The 18121-nt window shown below is 46.2% G+C and overlaps 1 protein-coding gene across 1 annotated transcript in view; it reads right to left on the bottom strand.

Moving 5' to 3' along the window:
- BUB1 (BUB1 mitotic checkpoint serine/threonine kinase) overlaps window positions 1-18121 on the bottom strand; it is a 640511-nt gene that overhangs the window by 312936 nt on the left and 309454 nt on the right. Inside the window, exon 18 of the mRNA XM_069234708.1 lies at window positions 12101-12360. Within this exon, the coding sequence (XP_069090809.1) occupies window positions 12101-12360 (260 nt within the window). The remainder of the gene's footprint in view (window positions 1-12100; window positions 12361-18121) is intronic.

The raw sequence follows: 18121 nt of genomic DNA, 5'->3' as shown, positions 1-18121 counted from the left end.
TTAACATTACATGCAGTCACTTCTCTTTGCATTTTCTGAGTTCTTGCTTGGCATCCGAGCAGTCTCCCTCAGTGATAGTGTTTTTGTTCACCTCGCTTGACAAAATCAGGTCTCTCAACGGCAGAGTGTCCTTCTGCCCCGGCATGGCATAATGTGCTTGCCTTTGGTTTTCCCTTGTTCTTAAAGTCTTGGGTTTTGATGACACACAGGCTTCGCAGTTCTCTGTAATGTGGCCTCTTGGTAGGCAAAGGCTGTACACCTCCTAATTGCCCTTCTGGGTAAATTTGTGGTGACACTCCAGGTAGAAGTGAAAAGGTGTGCTGTCTAACTCACTCGGAGTGGGGGGCCCCTGCCCGTGGATTCTCAATTTTTCCTTCAAAAGGTAGCCACGTACTCCCCTTACTTCTCCATGGGGAGAAAAACCTGACTGGACTTTCCACGATTCGGACTTCTTCAAATCATGGTATTGATGTTGCTACCTCGGACTTTAATGTTGCTTTTCACAAACCTTCTGTATATCCTTCTTTTGACAACTGGAGAGCCATCAGCGATGCTTCCAGATTCAAAAGCGTAAAAAAAGATGGCGACCATATGTGGAGGCTTCCAGGGAGGGGCAGCCGACGTCAGGAGAGGTTGGACTAAGCATCAAATGGTGAGTACAGTCAAAACCCAACAGAAAAAAATGGAAAGTACATAGAAAAAGGATCAATGTCCATGAGGAGTGATCACAACCCAATCACTTGACGGCGGAATAATGTAAGTGAATCCAGAAGAGATTCACACTGCAAAACAATGGAGACTCTTCATCCTTAAAAGATGAGGTGGGACAACGAATACCCGAAGGGTAACAGCCTGCGCAACATGAAATGTTACCACTTTTGGCAGAGAGGAAGCTCAGGATCTCAACACAAACTCATTTGGCAAAAATGTTGAATAAGCGGGTTGACAAAGATAGCACTCAGCTTGCTAACATGCCTAACTGATGTTACGTTAATGGAAAAAAACATTTTCACCATCAGACATCTGAATGAACAACTGTGCAAAACTGTAAAGAGGTGCACATCAACAAAAGTGAGGACAAACAAAGTCCTACTGTGGCATGACAAAGGGTTTTGTGGAAACAAGAATTGTAAACCTTTCAAAACTCTCAACAAACCCAACAGGTGATTCAAATAAGAAGGATGATCCAGCAACCTCCAAAAAACCCAAACGTGCAGCTAAATAGCCCTTAAAGGTGGCCAAAGCAAGTCCTTGATGAGCCAGGAACAAAATAAACACCACCACTTCAGACAACTTGACTTGCAGAGAATCAGTTTGTCAGATGCCACACTAAGCCATACATTTTCTTCAACAGTTGACATACATTGATTCACAGGGAGAGGCTTCACTACCAAAGCAGCATCAACGACCTCAGGAATAAGTAAAAATGCAGTTAACAGCAGCAGCTCAATCTCGACACATGGAGATGCAGTTGTGCACCTCATGTGCAAGAACTTGCCCTGCTGCTGTGACAGAAGATACTCCTGAAACAGCAGCCTGATCCAAGGACAGGGGCTCATTCCCAGGTGTTCAGCATATCTGTGAGGAAATGGGGTGTATTATATGGCGTGGTTGTGCAACCTCAATATGTAATACACCTACCAAGCTCTTTAGGACCACTAGGTCCTGTTTTCTAAACCTTCAGCTTGCCCTGGGTAGCTGTGGCTCTGAGCAGCAAGGCTTACAAAAAGGGACTAGTGTAAACATTTAAACAGCACCAAAACAATTGGGTTGGGGGGGGGGGCGGTTGGCAGGGGGTGTGAAATTGACAAAACATCAAAGAAATATCAATCAATTAATAAAAATACAGGCACTATTTTGGCTTTTTACACACCATAAAGAAAAAGATCCATCGGGTGGTAACAAAGATCTAGAATTCACAAGGTATAGTGAAAGGGGTTCTCTCACACACCTCTCCCCCAAACGCAAACCACCTTTGGTAAATTCAACAAATTTGACACAGAGAAACTTTTTCACGAAAAGGTTTATGCTAGTTGGAATGCAGCCACTGTGTCACTTTAGGCTGCCAGCTCCAGCAGGTAACCAGTCAGGGGAACCAGGATGGTCCTCCAAGACTGTTACCTCAGTAGGTAAAGCAGTCCTCAGCAAATTTCAGGCACTTTTATCCATTGCAGAGCTTTCCTAATGAAGTAGTCCTCATGCAAAGGATGAAGGATGTTGATTATGCTCATGGGATTCTTTGGATGAGATGTGGTTAACAGGGGTCTTGCTGAAACTACTCCTCTGTCACATTGGGACTGAGGTGGTCCTAGTCACAAGGTTGTCTTTCTCAAACTTCTCTTCGTGGAGGCAGAAGCCCAGTGTAGGAGAGTGCCACTGTTGGCAGGGTTATCCTCCCCTACTGTCTGCCTAATGTTGATGCCAACTTTGATTGAAAGTGTGCTGGGGCCCTGCTAACCAGGCCCTAGCACCAGTGCTCTTTTCCTAAAACTGTACCTTTGTTTCCACAATTGGCACAGCCGTGGCACACAGTTAAGTCCCTTGTAAAAGGTACCCCTGGTACCAAGGGCCATGTGGCCAGGGAAGGTCACTAATGGCTGCAGCATGTATTATGCCACTCTAGGGGACACCTCACTCAGTACATACACACACTGCCTTGCAGCTTGTGTGTGCTGGTGGGGAGAAAAAGACAAAGTCGACATCAGGGTCCCGTGCCCACAAACCACTGCCTGTGGCATAGTCACCCCTCTAGCAGGCCTTACAGCCCCAAGGCAGGATGCACTATGCCACAGGTGAGGGCATAAATGCCTGAGCAATATGCCTCCTACAGTATTAGCCAAACTGCTAGGGTAGGACTGACAGGTCTGTGCCAGCCTGCCACTTTCAGACAAGTTTCTGACTACACGGGGTGAGTGCCTTTGTGCACTCTGTGGTCAGAAACGAACCCGGTCCTGGGTGGAGGTGCTTCACACCTCCCTCTTACAGGAACTGTAACACCTGGTGGTGAGCCTCAAAGGATCAAGCCTTGGATTACAGTGCCCCAGATAACTCCAGCTAGTGGAATGCCCACACCCCTGGACAAAGCACAACGTTTGCCAGCAAGTCCGGCGGGAAAATTAGGGAGGAGTGACCACCCAGCCAGGACCACCCCTAACGTGTCCAGAGCTGAGGTGAGCCCCCTCTCCCTGCAGAAACCTCCATCTTGGTTTGGAGGACAGGGACCAATAGGGATAGGAATCTGCCCCTCTCCCCATAGGGAGTGGGCACAAGGAGGTGTAGCCACCCTCAGGGAAAGTAGTCATTGGCTACTGTCCCCTGTCACGCCCCTAAATCTAGGATTTAAGGGCCTCTCTGAACCCAGCTCACCAGATTCCTGGCGACCTTCAAGAAGAAGAAGGACTGCTAAGCTGAAACTCCCAGCAGGGAAGAAGGAAGATGACAACTGCTTTGGCCCCGGAGGATCTCCTGCTTCAAAGAACCTGCAAAGAGAGCAGCGACAAGTCCAGCGGGCCCAGCAACCTCTGCCAACTCCAGAGGACTGCCCTGCAACCAAAAGGACCAAGAACTCCAGAGGACAGCGGCTCTGTATAAAGAAACCTACAACCAAGGACTCCTACCTCACTCCAGATGCGTGAGTACTGACCCCTGTGCACCTAACGCCCAAGGCCCGTGTCCAGATGGTCCACCCAGCAAGAGAGGGTCCCCAGGCGATTGCGAGCAAGTGCCCACCCTGGGTTGACCTCTCCACCCCTCCACGGCGATGCCTGCAGAGGGAACCCCAAGGCCCTGACCGCGAAGCTCCGGACAAAGATATCCGACGCCTCAAAACACACTGCACCCCCAACTCCCAGGTCTTGGAGAAACTGACCCCCGGTGCCTCAACGTTCAGCAGGCGGCCCTCCTCGCTGTCTGACCAGTGGTGTGCCCGAGATACACCCTCCCCCAACCCCCCACCTGCCCACTCCACCGGACCTCACCTTCAGCCTCTGAGTGACCCCTGCGGTCTCCTAATAGACCAGCATTGTAAACCTGGCGTCTTGTTTGCACCCGGCCACCACTGTGTTGCTAAGAGTGTGTGTTTGGTGCCTACTTGTGGCCCCTCCAGTGTTCTTCTAATCCCCCCTGGTCTACTCTCCGAGTAGAGGTACTTACCTGCTGGCCGACTTGATTCAGAGTACCCCATGTCTCCATTGGAGCCCACGTTAACTTTGCTCAAGTTTGACCTCTGCACCAGGCAGGCCCCGTGTTGCTGATGGTGGGTGTTTGGGGTTAACTTGAACCTCAACCGGTGGACTTCCTAAACCCCGGAGACTGAAATTGTAAGTGATGTATTTACCTGTAAAACGACCTAACATTTCTCCCTTCCCAGGAACTGTTTCTGAAAATTGCAGTGTCCATTTTTAAAACAGATTATTGCCAATATTTCAAGAACTGTATTACTTACCTATTTCAAACAAAGTACTGTTGAGACCTGTGTGAAACAAAACGTTTAAGGTACTTACCTGCAACTTGAATCTTGTGGTTCTGAAAATAAACAAAATATATTTTTACAATATAAAGACCATTGGTCTGGAGTTAAGTCATTGAGTGTGTGTTGCTTCTATTTTCTGTGTGTGTACAACAAATGCTTTGCACTACCCTCTGATAAGCCTAACTGCTCGACAACACTACCACAAAAGAGAGCATTAGTATTCTCTACTTTGGCCTCTGTTAAACCGCTGGGGAACCCCTGGACTCTGTGCACACTATACCTCACTTTGATATAATATATACAGAGCCAGCTTCCTACACCCAGTCACCATTGTACTACTGGCTGCTATTATCACAGTCAAAGGCTAATACTTCCTGGGTCAATAACTCATCCTTTTGGGGGTGAAGGGTGGGGGAGACAGGGGCAAGAGGTGCCAGCTGCATCTCTATGATATTCCCAGACTCAGCAAACTCTGGTGCAACTTTGTGGGTCGACTCCTGGTACCTAGTGCTGCATGGCATTGGATCAAGACTTTGGACTACTACATCTTGCCCCAGCAGGCTTTTCAGCTATTGTGTTCCTGGTCTGTGAACAGGACGCCAACTCACTGACCATTGGAGTCTCTTGGCTGGGCTCTGTAGACGACCTCTCCTCAAGTAAATACTGCAGGCACAGTCCATTTCCTTTTCTAGCACCCATATTCAGTAGGTGCAGTCCATGCCAATGCAGATTCTCTTTGGCTCCATGATACCGCAGGGTAGTCCTTCGTTTCTCTTATGCTAGAACTGAAATCTGAGATCGGGGTGCCATGGTTGGAAAACTTATGTCTCGAAAATGCCCTCGGGCAGGATGTAGTGGGTAGCCAATGGGCTACCAGATTCCCTCCCAACTGATGACCACTTCCTGCAAAGTGTGGCATGGGGGCATCCTGGCATGCACACTTCTCCCCACTTCCAAAATGGCAGGACCCCTCTGCCAATGTGTGGAGCTCCCTAGCCCATCCAGAGGTGGGGCTACCAAGGCAGCTACAACCCCAAGAAAACCTTTTTTAAAACTTGTTTCCCCTCCCTTTCCCAAATGCCAGCTTGTTTACCTAAAACAATACAGTGCCCCTCTACAAAGTTTTAACCATTTGCCCTTCAAAGGTGGCTTCTCCTTTGAAACTCGCCTTTTGGGCCAACACCCATGTGGCTTTCTGCAGGAAGGAGTAGACAGCTAATTCCAGAGCAGACCCCTAATATATCTTTTCAAGGTTGTTATAAATTGCATTTGTATAGCATTTACTACCCCTGACGAGGCATTGAAGTGCTTTGCGGCGAGAAGCACTCTACTCGGGAGCCAAATTAGTAGTCAGTCAACTGGTTATTGGGGTTAAGATTGCATGCTCATTCAGGCATTCACACCAGTTTCCTTGTGTTAATTGTAGGAAAGAACCTTCTTTTTGGCATTGTTACACCCACTTTTCCTGCTGTCAGAGTGTTTTGACTGTGTTCAATGGGATACTGCTAACAAGGACCCCAGTGACTGTGCTCTCTCCCTGTAAATATGGTTGCTTATGACTTTGCACACCCTGCAACTGGCATACTGTTGCCCCCATGTAAGTCCCTAGTATATGGTACTTAGGTACCCAGGGCTCTGGGGCGCCAGGGGTTCCCAATGGGCTGCAGCATGTATTGTGCCACCCATGGGAGCCCATGCAAAATGTGTCTGCAGGCTTGCCATTGAAGCCTACATGAAAAGGTGCATGTACCTTTTCACTACAGATCACTGCAAGTTACCCCTACAGTAGGCCCGCCTAGCCTAGAGGGCAGTGTACAGGTACTTGTGTAGGGGTATACCCCTGCATAAGCAGAGGTGCTCCTACAAACTACAGCTCCACTACAATGGACTTCTTAAGTGCGCTGAAGCCATTTTACCCAGGTACTGGATACAGATCACTCACTACCTGTGACCAGCTACATAATGTTAAATTCGAACATGGGCTTCATTGGTATCAAACATGTCGGAATCATACCCCAATACTCTTGCCAGTATTGGCTGAATGATTCCATGCACTCAGGGGGCTCCTTAGAGGACCCCCAGCATTGCTACTACTAGTCTTCTGGGGTTTTCTGGGGTGTTCTAGGCAGCATGCACTGCTGCCACCCCTCAGACAGGTTGCTGCCCTTCTGCTTCTTGACCAGCTCATACAGAGGACAGCAGTACAAAGGATTTCCTGTGGGAGAGGGAGATAACACCTGCTTTTCTTGGAAACAGGTGTTACATGGCTTGGGAGGGGTAGCTTTCCCAAGCCAGTGGTATGCTTTGAGGGGCACATTTGGTGCCCTCCTTGAAAAAAACAGTTTGTACCAGTCCAGAAACCTCCCGTTCATGCTCTGGCGTGAAACTGGACAATTGAAAGGGGAGTGACCACTCCCCTGTCCATTAGTGCCCGAGCTCCTTCAGGTGGCCACTTGATTCTGCCATCTTGAATCCCAGGTGAACAGAGGCCCATGGGAGCATCTGAGTGGCCAGGTCAGGCATGTGACGTCACAGCTCCCTCAATAGGTGGTCATCCTGCTAGGTGGCCAATCCCCCCTTCCTGGTCTATTTAGGGTCTCCCCCTTGGGTGGGTCCTCAGATTCAACGTGCAAGGTTCCAGCAGGTATGCTCTGCATTGTTTACTTCATCTTCTGGCTACTGGGACTGAAACTGGACCCTCCAGGAACAGACAATCTGCAACTTCAGCGACAACTCTGCTCTGCAATATTGTTTCTTCTGCTCCTTCCAGCAACTGCAACATTTCCCCGGCTGTGCATCCTCTAAGGGCGTCGAGTCTTCAGCCTGCACAAGAAGTAAGAAGGAATCTCCATTGGCGTAAAGGAGTCTCTCCCCTGCATCTGCAGGCATCAACTGCAACGATGACCGGCTGCATGGATCTGCTCTCCTCTGGAACTGCGTGGCTCCTGCATCACAGGTTGTGGTCTGGAGTGGTCCCCTTGGTCCTCTCTGCCAGCTGTCCAACTTTGGAGACAGTAAGCCCTTGCTTCTCCTTGCAGGAAGTACCCCTGTGCATCACAACTATTGCAGCTACCAAGGCTTGTTTGTTCCTCCTCCAAGGGATCTTCAGGCTCCTTGTAGCCCCAACCCCCAGCACTCCTTCCTGCAAAGCAAAGTCACCTGCCTGCAGCTCCAGCAACATGGGACTCCTATTCAAGTGTACGGAGTGGGCTTCACTGGGACTCCTGTGCCTCCTGCCTGTGGGTCGCCTGTGGGGGCTGCATCCTCTTCTTCTGACTCCCCCAGCTGCTGAGGGTCACCCCAGACTCCTTGGGTTGAGTAGCCTGGACCTTGCTGTTCCTCTTCAGCCTTACAAAACCTTCTTCTCAGCCTCTTGCCTTTACCAAGACTTGTTGGTGGTTTTTAGCAACACTGACTGACTGCATCACGACCACCGACGTGGGACATCACTTGCATCACTTCTGGAACTCCTCTTCGGCTCCTGAGCTGCGCTGCTGATCTTCTTGTCCACCGTCAACCTGGTCCTGCACCCACAGGAGGGTGGGTAGTGGCTCCTGCCACAACTGAACACTCCATCTCAAACTGGACTTGGTCCCCTTCTTGTGCGGGTCCTCTTTTGTCAGGATCCATCTCTGGGTTCCTTCAGTCTTGTTGGGGTCTTTCACAATCCTCTTCCAAAATCCTCCTATTGTTTTGGGGAAAACCAGGTACTTACCTCAGCTCTCCTGGTCGTTGGGGGTCAATCTGGTACTCACCTCTTGGGGTTCCTAATTCCTCCAGCTCCCTTCTACTGATTCCACTTCATTGTGTGTGCGACTACCTTTCACATTCCACTTTCTTAGTATATGGTTTAGCCCTCCCTTAGGGCCCTCACTGTTTACTACTGCTTTTACCACTGCCTATTGTTTTCTATGCTATTTACTAATTGCTAATGTGAATCCAATAATGTATTTACTTACCTCCAGTTGGGGTATTGCCCATGCAGTATTTTAGTATTTGTGTTACTATAATACGTACCTTTTTTTGTAACACTGTTTGGTTCTTTCATGTGTGTAAGTGATGTGTGACTGTAGTGGTATTGCTTAAGCTCTGCATGTCTACTAGACAAGTCTTGGCTGCTCATCCACAGCTACCTCTAGAGAGCCCCAGCTTCCTAGACACTGCCTACACTTCACTAATAGGGGATACCTGTTATAAGGTGATAACACCGTAAGTGCTCACCACACACCAGGGCAGCTTCATACAGTAATTGTTGACAGAGTAGGAAAGTACCATCTTTCTTGGCATGTTACCCCCAATTTCTGCCTGTTTGTCAGTGTGCTTTGCCTGTCTCACGGATCCTGCTAGCCAGGACCCCAGTGCTCATAGTTTGTGGCCTATATGTGTTGTCAGTATGCTTGACTGAGTCACTGAAGTTCTGCTAATCAGAACTCCAGTGCTTATGCTCTCTCTCTTCTTACCAAATTTGTCACTACAGTTTAGTGACTCCATATTCCAATTCGGATTGGCACACTGGACCCCCCCCTTATAAGTCCCTAGTATATGGTACCTAGGTACCCAGGGCATTGGGTTTCCAGGAGATCCTTATGGGCTGCAGTATTTCTTTTGCCACCAATAAGGAGCTCAGACAAATCTTTCTTCAGGACTGCAACTGCAGCCTGACAGTCATTTTCCACTGCACTAAGTAACTTGTAAGTCACCTATATGTCTGACCTTCATTTACTGAAGGCTAGGTGCAAAGTTACAGTGTGTGAGGGCACCCTTGCACTAGCAAAGGTGCCCCCATGTCGTCCAGGGCCAATTCCCCGGACTTCGTGAGTGCGGAGATACCATTATAAGCGTGCACTATATATATGTCAATACATATATGTAGCTTCACAGTGGTAACTCCGAATATGGGCGTGTAAGGTGTCTAAGATCATGGAATTGACCCCCCCCATTCCAAATCTAGTATGGGGGGGGGGAAATCCCATGCACCCTGGGGGTTCCTCCATGGACCCCTAGTACTGCCAAACCAGCTCGCTGAGGTTTCTACTGAAGCCCCAGCACTCCCTCCTGTGACGCACTGCGATGACGCACTTTGCATCTTCTTTGTCTTCGTGTTTGGGGACTCACCTGGGTGCTGCCTGGTCTTCTGAGGGCTCTCTGAAGTGCTGAGAGCCCCATCTGTCTCATCAGTTGGAGTTGAGACCCCCTCCCCAGGTCCCTCCTTTGTCCAGGCAGCTCCTCTTTGATGCAAACCGCATACATGCTTGAACCAAGACTTGTTGACAGAATCCAGCAACACAAACAGCCTGTATCCAACATCTTGACAGGGACATCCCTTGCACCAAGCAGGAACCCGCAGCCATCTTCTTTGGTGCTGTTCTGCAGACTTCTTCTAACCGGAGAATCCACTCATGCACCTTCTTCCAGGTGGGCAGGGGCTCCTGCCCTTCATGGACTCTTCTTCGACTTCTGGACTTGGTCTCCTCTCTCCACAGGTCTCCAGGTCCAGGAATCCATTGTTTGTTGCTAGCATTCTTGCTTGGTTCTTGCATAATCCTTCATCACGACTTGTAGTGTGTTCTGAGGAAACTTGTTGTACTTTACTCCTGCTTCCCTGGGGGCTGTGGGGTGGGGTACTTTACTTACCTTTGGTGTTTTGCTACACCCCCAGCGCCCCTCAACACACTACACTTGCCTAGAGGGGAATTTGACATTCGCATTCCACTATTTTAGTATATGGTTTGTGTTGCCCCTACACCTATTGCAATCTATTGTATCGTCTACTGTTTGCACTATTCTATGACTGTTTACTTACCTGGTTTTGGTTACTAGTGTATATATTGTGTATAATAGTTACCTCCAGAAGGAGTATTGCCTCTAAGATATTTTTGGCCTTGTGTCACTAAAATAAAGTACCTTTATTTTTGGTAACACTGAGTATTGTCTTTTGTTATGTATAAGCACTGTGTAACTATAGTGATAGTGCTGGAGCTTTGCAAGTCTCCTAGTTCAGCCTAAGCTGCTCTCCTACAGCTACCCCTAGACAGCCTAAGCTGCTAGAACACTGTCTACATTTCACTAATAATGGGTTAACTGGATCTGGTATAAGATGTAAGTACCTTAGGTACCCACTACAAACCAGGCCAGCCTCATACACATAGATGTGATCATTAGACGGAGTAGCAGAGTGGGGGCTGTAAGATGTTTTTTTTTTTATTTAGTCCAAAAGGCATAACTGTAAACTGATTATGCTCATCAGAAGTGGAGAGTGCGGATTCAGCTTTAGCTCCAGGGATCAGACCAATGTGCCAGTACCCTGATGTGAGATCAAAATTACAGAGATAATTGGCTGCCCCTAACCTGTCAATTAGTTCATGAGCTCTAGGAATTGGGTGTGCATCTGCTTTGGTCACAGCGTTGAGGCCCCTATAGTCCACACAAAACCTAATTTCTTTTTTCCCACTCGGGGAATGAGGTTTGGGGACTAAGACAACTGGGTTAGCCAAGGGGCTCTCAGAGTGTTCAATGACTCCCAATTCCACATCTTGCTTACCTCAGATTTGAGGCTCTCTGTGTGAAATGACAATGGTGTGGTGCTGCACACCACCACCTACTGCTGCACTGGAGTACTTCTTCAACATTTCCAGATCTTGTCTGGCGCCTTGGTAATAATTCACATGGCGAGGAATCTGTTAGAAGTATCAATCAGAAATATTTGTACTAACCCACCGACCATACAGAAAACACTGTGTTTTGATCTTATTTACAAAGAGGGAAGATTAGGTTGAGAAACTTGGTATCCTCGGAAGGGCTAAAGCAAGAAAGGAATGAACAATGTACTTTGCTTTTATGGTTAGATGAGGAATAGTTTTTGTTACTTATAACAAAGCTTTACCAAGTAAGTAGCTTACACCAAAAGCCGGTCAAGGCTTCTTTTACAAAAAGTGAGATTGTGTCTTGAATATCAAAGTGTAGACTAAAACAAAGCAGCGCAAGCTTTCATAAAACATTTCCAAAATGTAAACAGCAAATAAAGATGGGGTTGAAGGCTCTTATGATACAGATCCAAATCCTCATCTTTCCCAGGGATTCATAAGCATGTGTTTAATAAAAACATGGTCCTCAAAGATTAGGGTCAGGTTAACTAGACATAAGCGGCTAAAGGTCAACTGCTGGGGCTTCTATGGGCAGCTCTCACATCACAGCGAGGAAATGGTGAATTAGGTGGGGATGACCGGAATAGCTAAAATACCACTGTCCAGGAGAGCGATACACGTCAGACAAAGTGTTGGGGAGTTAAATACTGTCAAAGAATCAGACGTGTTATGATAAGCAGAATGTGTTTGAATTAGATCACAACTAAATTCTGAGATCATAATCAGGACCTTCCACATCAAAGCATGCAAATACATGAACACAAGCCTATTAAATCCATACAGTTTGTGTTTTATTATAATCTTAGCTATGGAAAGCCTTTAGAAACTAGGAATGCATTACAACAACTAAACAATAGTGTAAAAAAGACACTGTTTTTATCATATTTACTTTCATACTTTCTCATTTGGAAAACAAACACATCAATAATGGACCTAATGCAAAGAGGATCTATCCTCAATCATCTTTGCCTGCTTTCTAAGTTACCTGTTGCTGCAGCAGCTTGGTCAGCCTTTTTCTCTTCACAGATGTAGGATGTCTGTCCACAGTTTACCAGTTCCCCTTGAAACATTGCAGAAATGGTCTTATTTCCTTCATCAGAAAGACTACATGCTGCGAGGCGGCGTTCTGTCTTTTCAATGTCACCAATGGAGAAATGTCCAATCACATCCTGGCAACCAAAAGACATACTCGTTTTGGGGTCCATTTGCAGGGCTGCTTGCTCTGGGCTCTGCTCCTGAATTGGACTACAAGTCAACAAGAAAAATAACTGTGACACTAAGCAAACTGCAACTATCTATATGTATGCAGACCTTGTAAGATGGACAAAGTGTAGAAGGAAGTAAACACTTGCAACTAAGACATTTTCATCAGAGAATTTACATATTCTAACATTTTCAGCTGCACCACATGGGTCTTTTGACAGCACAGATATAGACTTATCACGTCACCAAAACACCACAGAGGAGGAAACCATTCCAATGCCAGCTGTCTGTAAAACCCAACTGTTGCTATGTAGGAGAGCAGATGTGGGTACATTTCAGCATGTAATGTGGATAGGGGTTGTGCAGGGAGGCTGAGCATGGACATCTGAAGTTTGTCCTTGCATATCATCACAGTATTCTGACACAGAAAGAGTGGTACAATGGGAGAATTCATATCTCTATATCTGAAGTTCTATTTGGTATACATTGGCAGAGAGACTGAACAAGTGCACCTGAAGCACAAGAGTAAGAAAGTGTCCATGGGATGTGAAGATTGACCCGAGCATCTACAGGGGTTCCTGGGAAATGATGGCAGATTTACAGGCCTACTGGAATGTACACTTAAATAGAAGACTGCACATGAGAGAATTTAGGCAACATAGGCAAACAAAGCTCTTCTGTGTATATGTTGGAGATGCAAGGGCACAATCTTTGTGTTGTGATGTTGACTCAAGATCTTTGAAAGAGTATCTGGCAGGCAGTGCATAAGCATGTGAGGCTGAACCTGGGCATAGAATATTTGAACCCAGGCACAGGAGGCAGTAGCTATTCAAACAGAGTCGTAAATAAGACCACAATGAAAATTACAAAATTAACCCCTTGGGTGCGTGTGTCGGCCAATGGAAGATCAGACTTTTCTCTAGTGGCAGTTTTGATGCCATAAATTAGCTCAGAAAGAGTCTGTGCCTGCTGCAAAGAATAGAGCTGTATTTTATGTGAATAGCTGAATTGATTAGTAAAGCCATCCGTTACCTGCGCTTTAAAACAGATTAAATGTATGTGCGAGGGAGGATATGGAGAAATGAAGGGCACTTTTTGCTGGGTGGAAGTGAGGGAATACAAGGAAGCAGCCATGAAAAGGGAGCGCCACAAATGATTGTCGCACTGGGATCCACTAGCACTAAAGGATATGGTGATGGGTATGAAGCAAGGTGAAGTAATGGCATGTCTTTTGTGTCGTTTTCAGTGTCTTTAGAGAACCTGCTGATTGAAAGAAGAAGCAAAGGTAAGGTGACTGAAATATTTTGTTGTACACATTGTTGATAACAAGATATCTGCTTTCTACGTAAGTAAGTGTTTTAGAGGGATAGTTTAGCCAGTAGCAGAGATGGTGTCTCATTTGATGACTAATGCTGAAACCGTAACTCGGGTTAAGGCGGACAGTTCTGAGGGAGAATCAGAGGCAGACAGCAGATACTGAGACAGCATCTGAGGGAGAGGACAATGGAGCAGAATCTGGGAGTAATTTTTCAGTCGGCAGAGTCCCAACTGATGACACCTGTTCCAGCGATTCCGAGGGAGACGATGAGGACAGTCATGCTGTCCTTTCGTAAGCACAGTCTGTGCAGCAGGACAAGGGCGGGGTAGCCCAATCCAGAAAGCAGATGGGTGCGATGGCAAGCACAGACAGAGTCCTCTCTTGGCAGCCCCCAAATTTAGTTCAGCCCTAAATTCCACCTTTTACTGGTGATGCTGGATGTATACGTCGATACGGCCAACTTTTTGCTAGTCGACTACGTCCATTTTTTTGGGGGGGATGTTGACTTTCCTCAGCAAATTGAAAAGAAAACAAATCTGCGTGCAGAACAATTTCTGAGGGAGCATGGAAGAACTCTAGGGTCTGTGTTATGGCACGTCAGTGGACTCCCACTTCGCTGGCGGAGCTGAAGATATTTTTGGGCCTCAAAATGGGGTTAGTGTAGAGACCCACCTTGCAGTCCCACTGGACAACTCGCACAGTTTGGGTAACCCCATCTTCGCACTGTCCATGAACAGAGATCTTTTTTGCGATTGCAGCACATCCTGCATTTCAATTCCAATTCCGTTGCATTGCCCCAGGACTATCTAAACCATTACAGGTTGTTCAAAATTCAGCCTGTCGTGGAACATTTGCCTGCCAGGTTCCAGCGATCTATACTCCTGGAAAAAATATAGCAGTCGATGAGTCCTTGATACCGTACAAAGGACGGATGCTGTTCAGGCAGTACATTGCGGGCAAAAAAGCTTGCTATGGCATTAAGTTGCACATGTTGTGTGGGAGCTCTTCTGGCTATGTGTACAGCTTCAGAGTGTACACAGGGAAGAAATCCACGCTAAACCCTGCAGGTTGCCAATCCACATTAGGGGTCACAGGGAAGATTGTACAAGAGCTTGTCCAGCCAATCCTTCACAAAGATTATAACCTTTATGTGGACAATTTCTATACAGGAGTAGAGCTGTTCAGTGAGCTCTACAAAGTTGGCACTGTCACCTGGGGTACAGCTCTTTGTAACCAAAAAGGATTCCCGCAGGAGTTTGCTTGCAAGAAGCTCCAGAAATCCCAGAGTACTGCGTTGCGTTCCAACAAACTGCTTGCAGTCAAGTTCTCAGATAGCCAGGATGTATATGTGCTCACTACAATTCATGACAAGCACTTATGCATCACAGTTTGGGGTCAGATGTCCAAAGTCCACAAGCCCACCTGTGTACTTGATTACAAAATGTACATGGGCGGAGTGGACAAGAAAGACCAGGTTCTTCAACCATACAATGTGTGTCGTACAATTCGCACTTGGTAGAAGAAACTGTTCATCATCATCATCACTTTATTTCGGTAAAAATATACCATAAAAGCACAATACAAAACATTGAAAAAAAGTGGCGATAGATCACAGAAATGTTAACTTTAAAATAGTACCCTAAAGTCGTAGAAAGTTAAAACAGTGAATTACTGTACCTAATAATTTACATAAGTGTACACATATAATAGAGGCGTGCAATATTAATTGTACATTGTCTAAAATATATTGCTAGTCATTCATTGTAATTCACAACTGTGAACTGCGCTGTCTGCTACTAATATCTGTAACTAAATTTTTTTTTTTTTAAATCCCAAGTCTAAAATGCCAAATAGATTAAAAAATGTTTGCCAAGGAACACGCCAGAGGCACAGATGGATCCGATTTAAATATTCTCAGAGCCGGTAAGCAGTTCCTAAAACCCATTCGTTTGCATAAAGGGATGATGCAGAGAGCCCTCTGTTTACGGTATGCAGGACATTGGAAGAGGACATGGATCAAAGATTCATCGTTCTCACAACCCATTAGGCACGATTTGGACCTGTTGGTTGTATTGGACCATTTATAGGTTATGGTACACAAAGGAAGAGACCCTATTCTGAATCTAATATACAGGGCACGTGCAAGTGGGGAAAGTAAAATATCAATAAAATGCTCGAACTCATAGTGGCATTTAGTTTGTAAAAAACTGCCAATCATGTTAGAGAACGAAGCTTCTACCAATTGCGATGTTTGGGCATTAAGCCAAAAGGGATCCTTCAAGACCTGTATAGCATTTTTTGGAATAGAAGAAGGGTCATTCCAGTAGTTCCCCAGACCAAGAGAGGAAAAGGTCCGCTGTACATAAGAACACCACTTAATTTTTTAGGTAGAATTGGTGCTTAGCAGGTTGGTCAGCCCAAGTCTATATGGGATAAGAGATTCTACTGACCATAGACGGATCCAGAACAATAATGGCCTTAGGGCAGCAATCTGGCTAATTGAAAAAAGATGTAAGTCCATTCGGATAGGCAAGGATGGAGTGCTAGAGGGAACTCTTAACAACATCCTTAAAAAAGAAAGTTTTCCACCCTTGCCAAATCCTCCAGATTGCAATGGCCCCACAGCTCAGCTACATACAGGGCTCCCCTTGCTTGAGATTTGTATATTTCTAGAGCAGGAGTCATGGCAAATCTGGGGGATCTAGCTGCGAATCTCACAATACCGCCCGCCCTTTGTTTCAAGCACATTGCTGACTTCTGGAGATGGGCATGCCATTTGTGTGAATCTTCCAATTTTAATCCTAGATAATCAAAAGCACCCACTCTTTCCAATATGGCACCCTCTAGGCGAAATGGTCTCCTCATCTTTTGCTTTTTATCCCCAAACACCATGTAAACTGTTTGCCCACCTGATCCAGATGGCAACATACAATGCATAGGTTGTTTATTGTCAGTCAACCACAGGAAGACTCATTTTTTTCCTGGACTTCCAGTTGTCTGTGATTGAAAGCCTCACTGCTGCTACATGAGCAGCAGCCTCCACTTCTTATGTTCTGGAGGATGCGGCAAAGCTGCAGAAGCGACACTTTGCTGATCGCATTCCTAAAAAACTCAAAAAGGATTGTCCATGTTGTTGCTGTAAAGTGTGCTCGAAGCATTTAAAGTGGCAGGAGAGGAGTTATTACTGTCCCCACTGCTCATCTCAGCCAGCCCTCTGTTTCCCTACTTGCTTTGCGCTGTATCGTACTAAAGCAGAGTTCTGGGATATTGACTAAGGTGGAGCTGCCGTTGGGTAAACATTTCAGTGACTTAGCATGGATACTGAATGTCCATGGGCTACTGCTTCATTAGGCAAGCAGCCATGGAATTTTAGTTTATCTACTTCAGAAAATCACGTACTTCCTTATGCTGCTCGACAACTTTATCCGCCGCTAGAACGTGGTAGGTGTCCCAATCGATTACCGTGGATTATAGTCCTCACACTGCACATACTAGTGGACAGAACATATGCCACACTGTCACGGAGTACCCTGTGTGGCAAAATGTTAAAGGTGTGACTGAATTTTGAAATGCTTGTAATGGAGCGTACATATGCTACACAAGGACCACCCTGATTGCCAACGAAAACCAAAGTACCTTTAATAAGTCAAATAAATGTCCTGTGGGACATATTCACCAACAATTCTACTTGTTTAAAAGTGTGCAAACACAATATGCAGCTTCACTTTCAAAGCAAAAGTAGAAGTGTTGGTGAAGGAGTCCCACAGGGTATTTGTTTGACTTTTTACTTTGGAGCCCTTAGGTAGTATTCACTACCATGTCTGCCTTAGTTTTAATGGTAGATATGCTCGCTCAGTTTCGAGGAATAGGCTTCACAAGGCATACTCTGACACCTCCAACATGCATTCACAAACTGAATGGAGTTTGATTTAGCACAATAAGTGTGTTGATGTTGCATTAAAGACATTTCCTTGCGCTTCAAGTAGCTAATGGCGGTAGGCATTAGTTGAAGTTCACTTGCCAATTATACAGGATTAGTCAGTACTCTGATGAGGACAGACACATGAACGGGTAAGAAAAGCTTACGCTAGGTGTGCTTTCCCAGGGAAATTGCACAGGTAGAATGCAGATAGTAAAGATAGTACAAATGCATGTCATCTACACCTAAGGATTTAAACCCATTGGTGCCACGCTGGCACTGAAGGACAATAACACATGGGTCAGGGTTTGACCTGCTTGCCGTGTTCACCCTCCGTCAGAACTTAGTGGATGTTCAATTTGCTGTATGATAAGTGCATTGCAGTCACAGCGCTGCACATAACTGTGGCTGGGACATATGCTACAGTCACACCGACTTTCCATGTGCCAAACACTACACTTTTTCATAGTTTGACGTTCTCTTTCTGGAACCTCATGAAAAATCCCCAGCCTGCCTGCCTTAGTATCAAGGGCATACTAGGAAACCCCCAACTTTCATCCACGAAC

This window comes from Pleurodeles waltl, chromosome 5 (assembly GCF_031143425.1).
Source record: "Pleurodeles waltl isolate 20211129_DDA chromosome 5, aPleWal1.hap1.20221129, whole genome shotgun sequence".
Classification (NCBI taxonomy): domain Eukaryota; kingdom Metazoa; phylum Chordata; class Amphibia; order Caudata; family Salamandridae; genus Pleurodeles; species Pleurodeles waltl.
The sequence above is the reverse complement of the archived record's forward strand: the minus strand, read 5'-3'. Positions and strand labels throughout refer to the sequence as shown.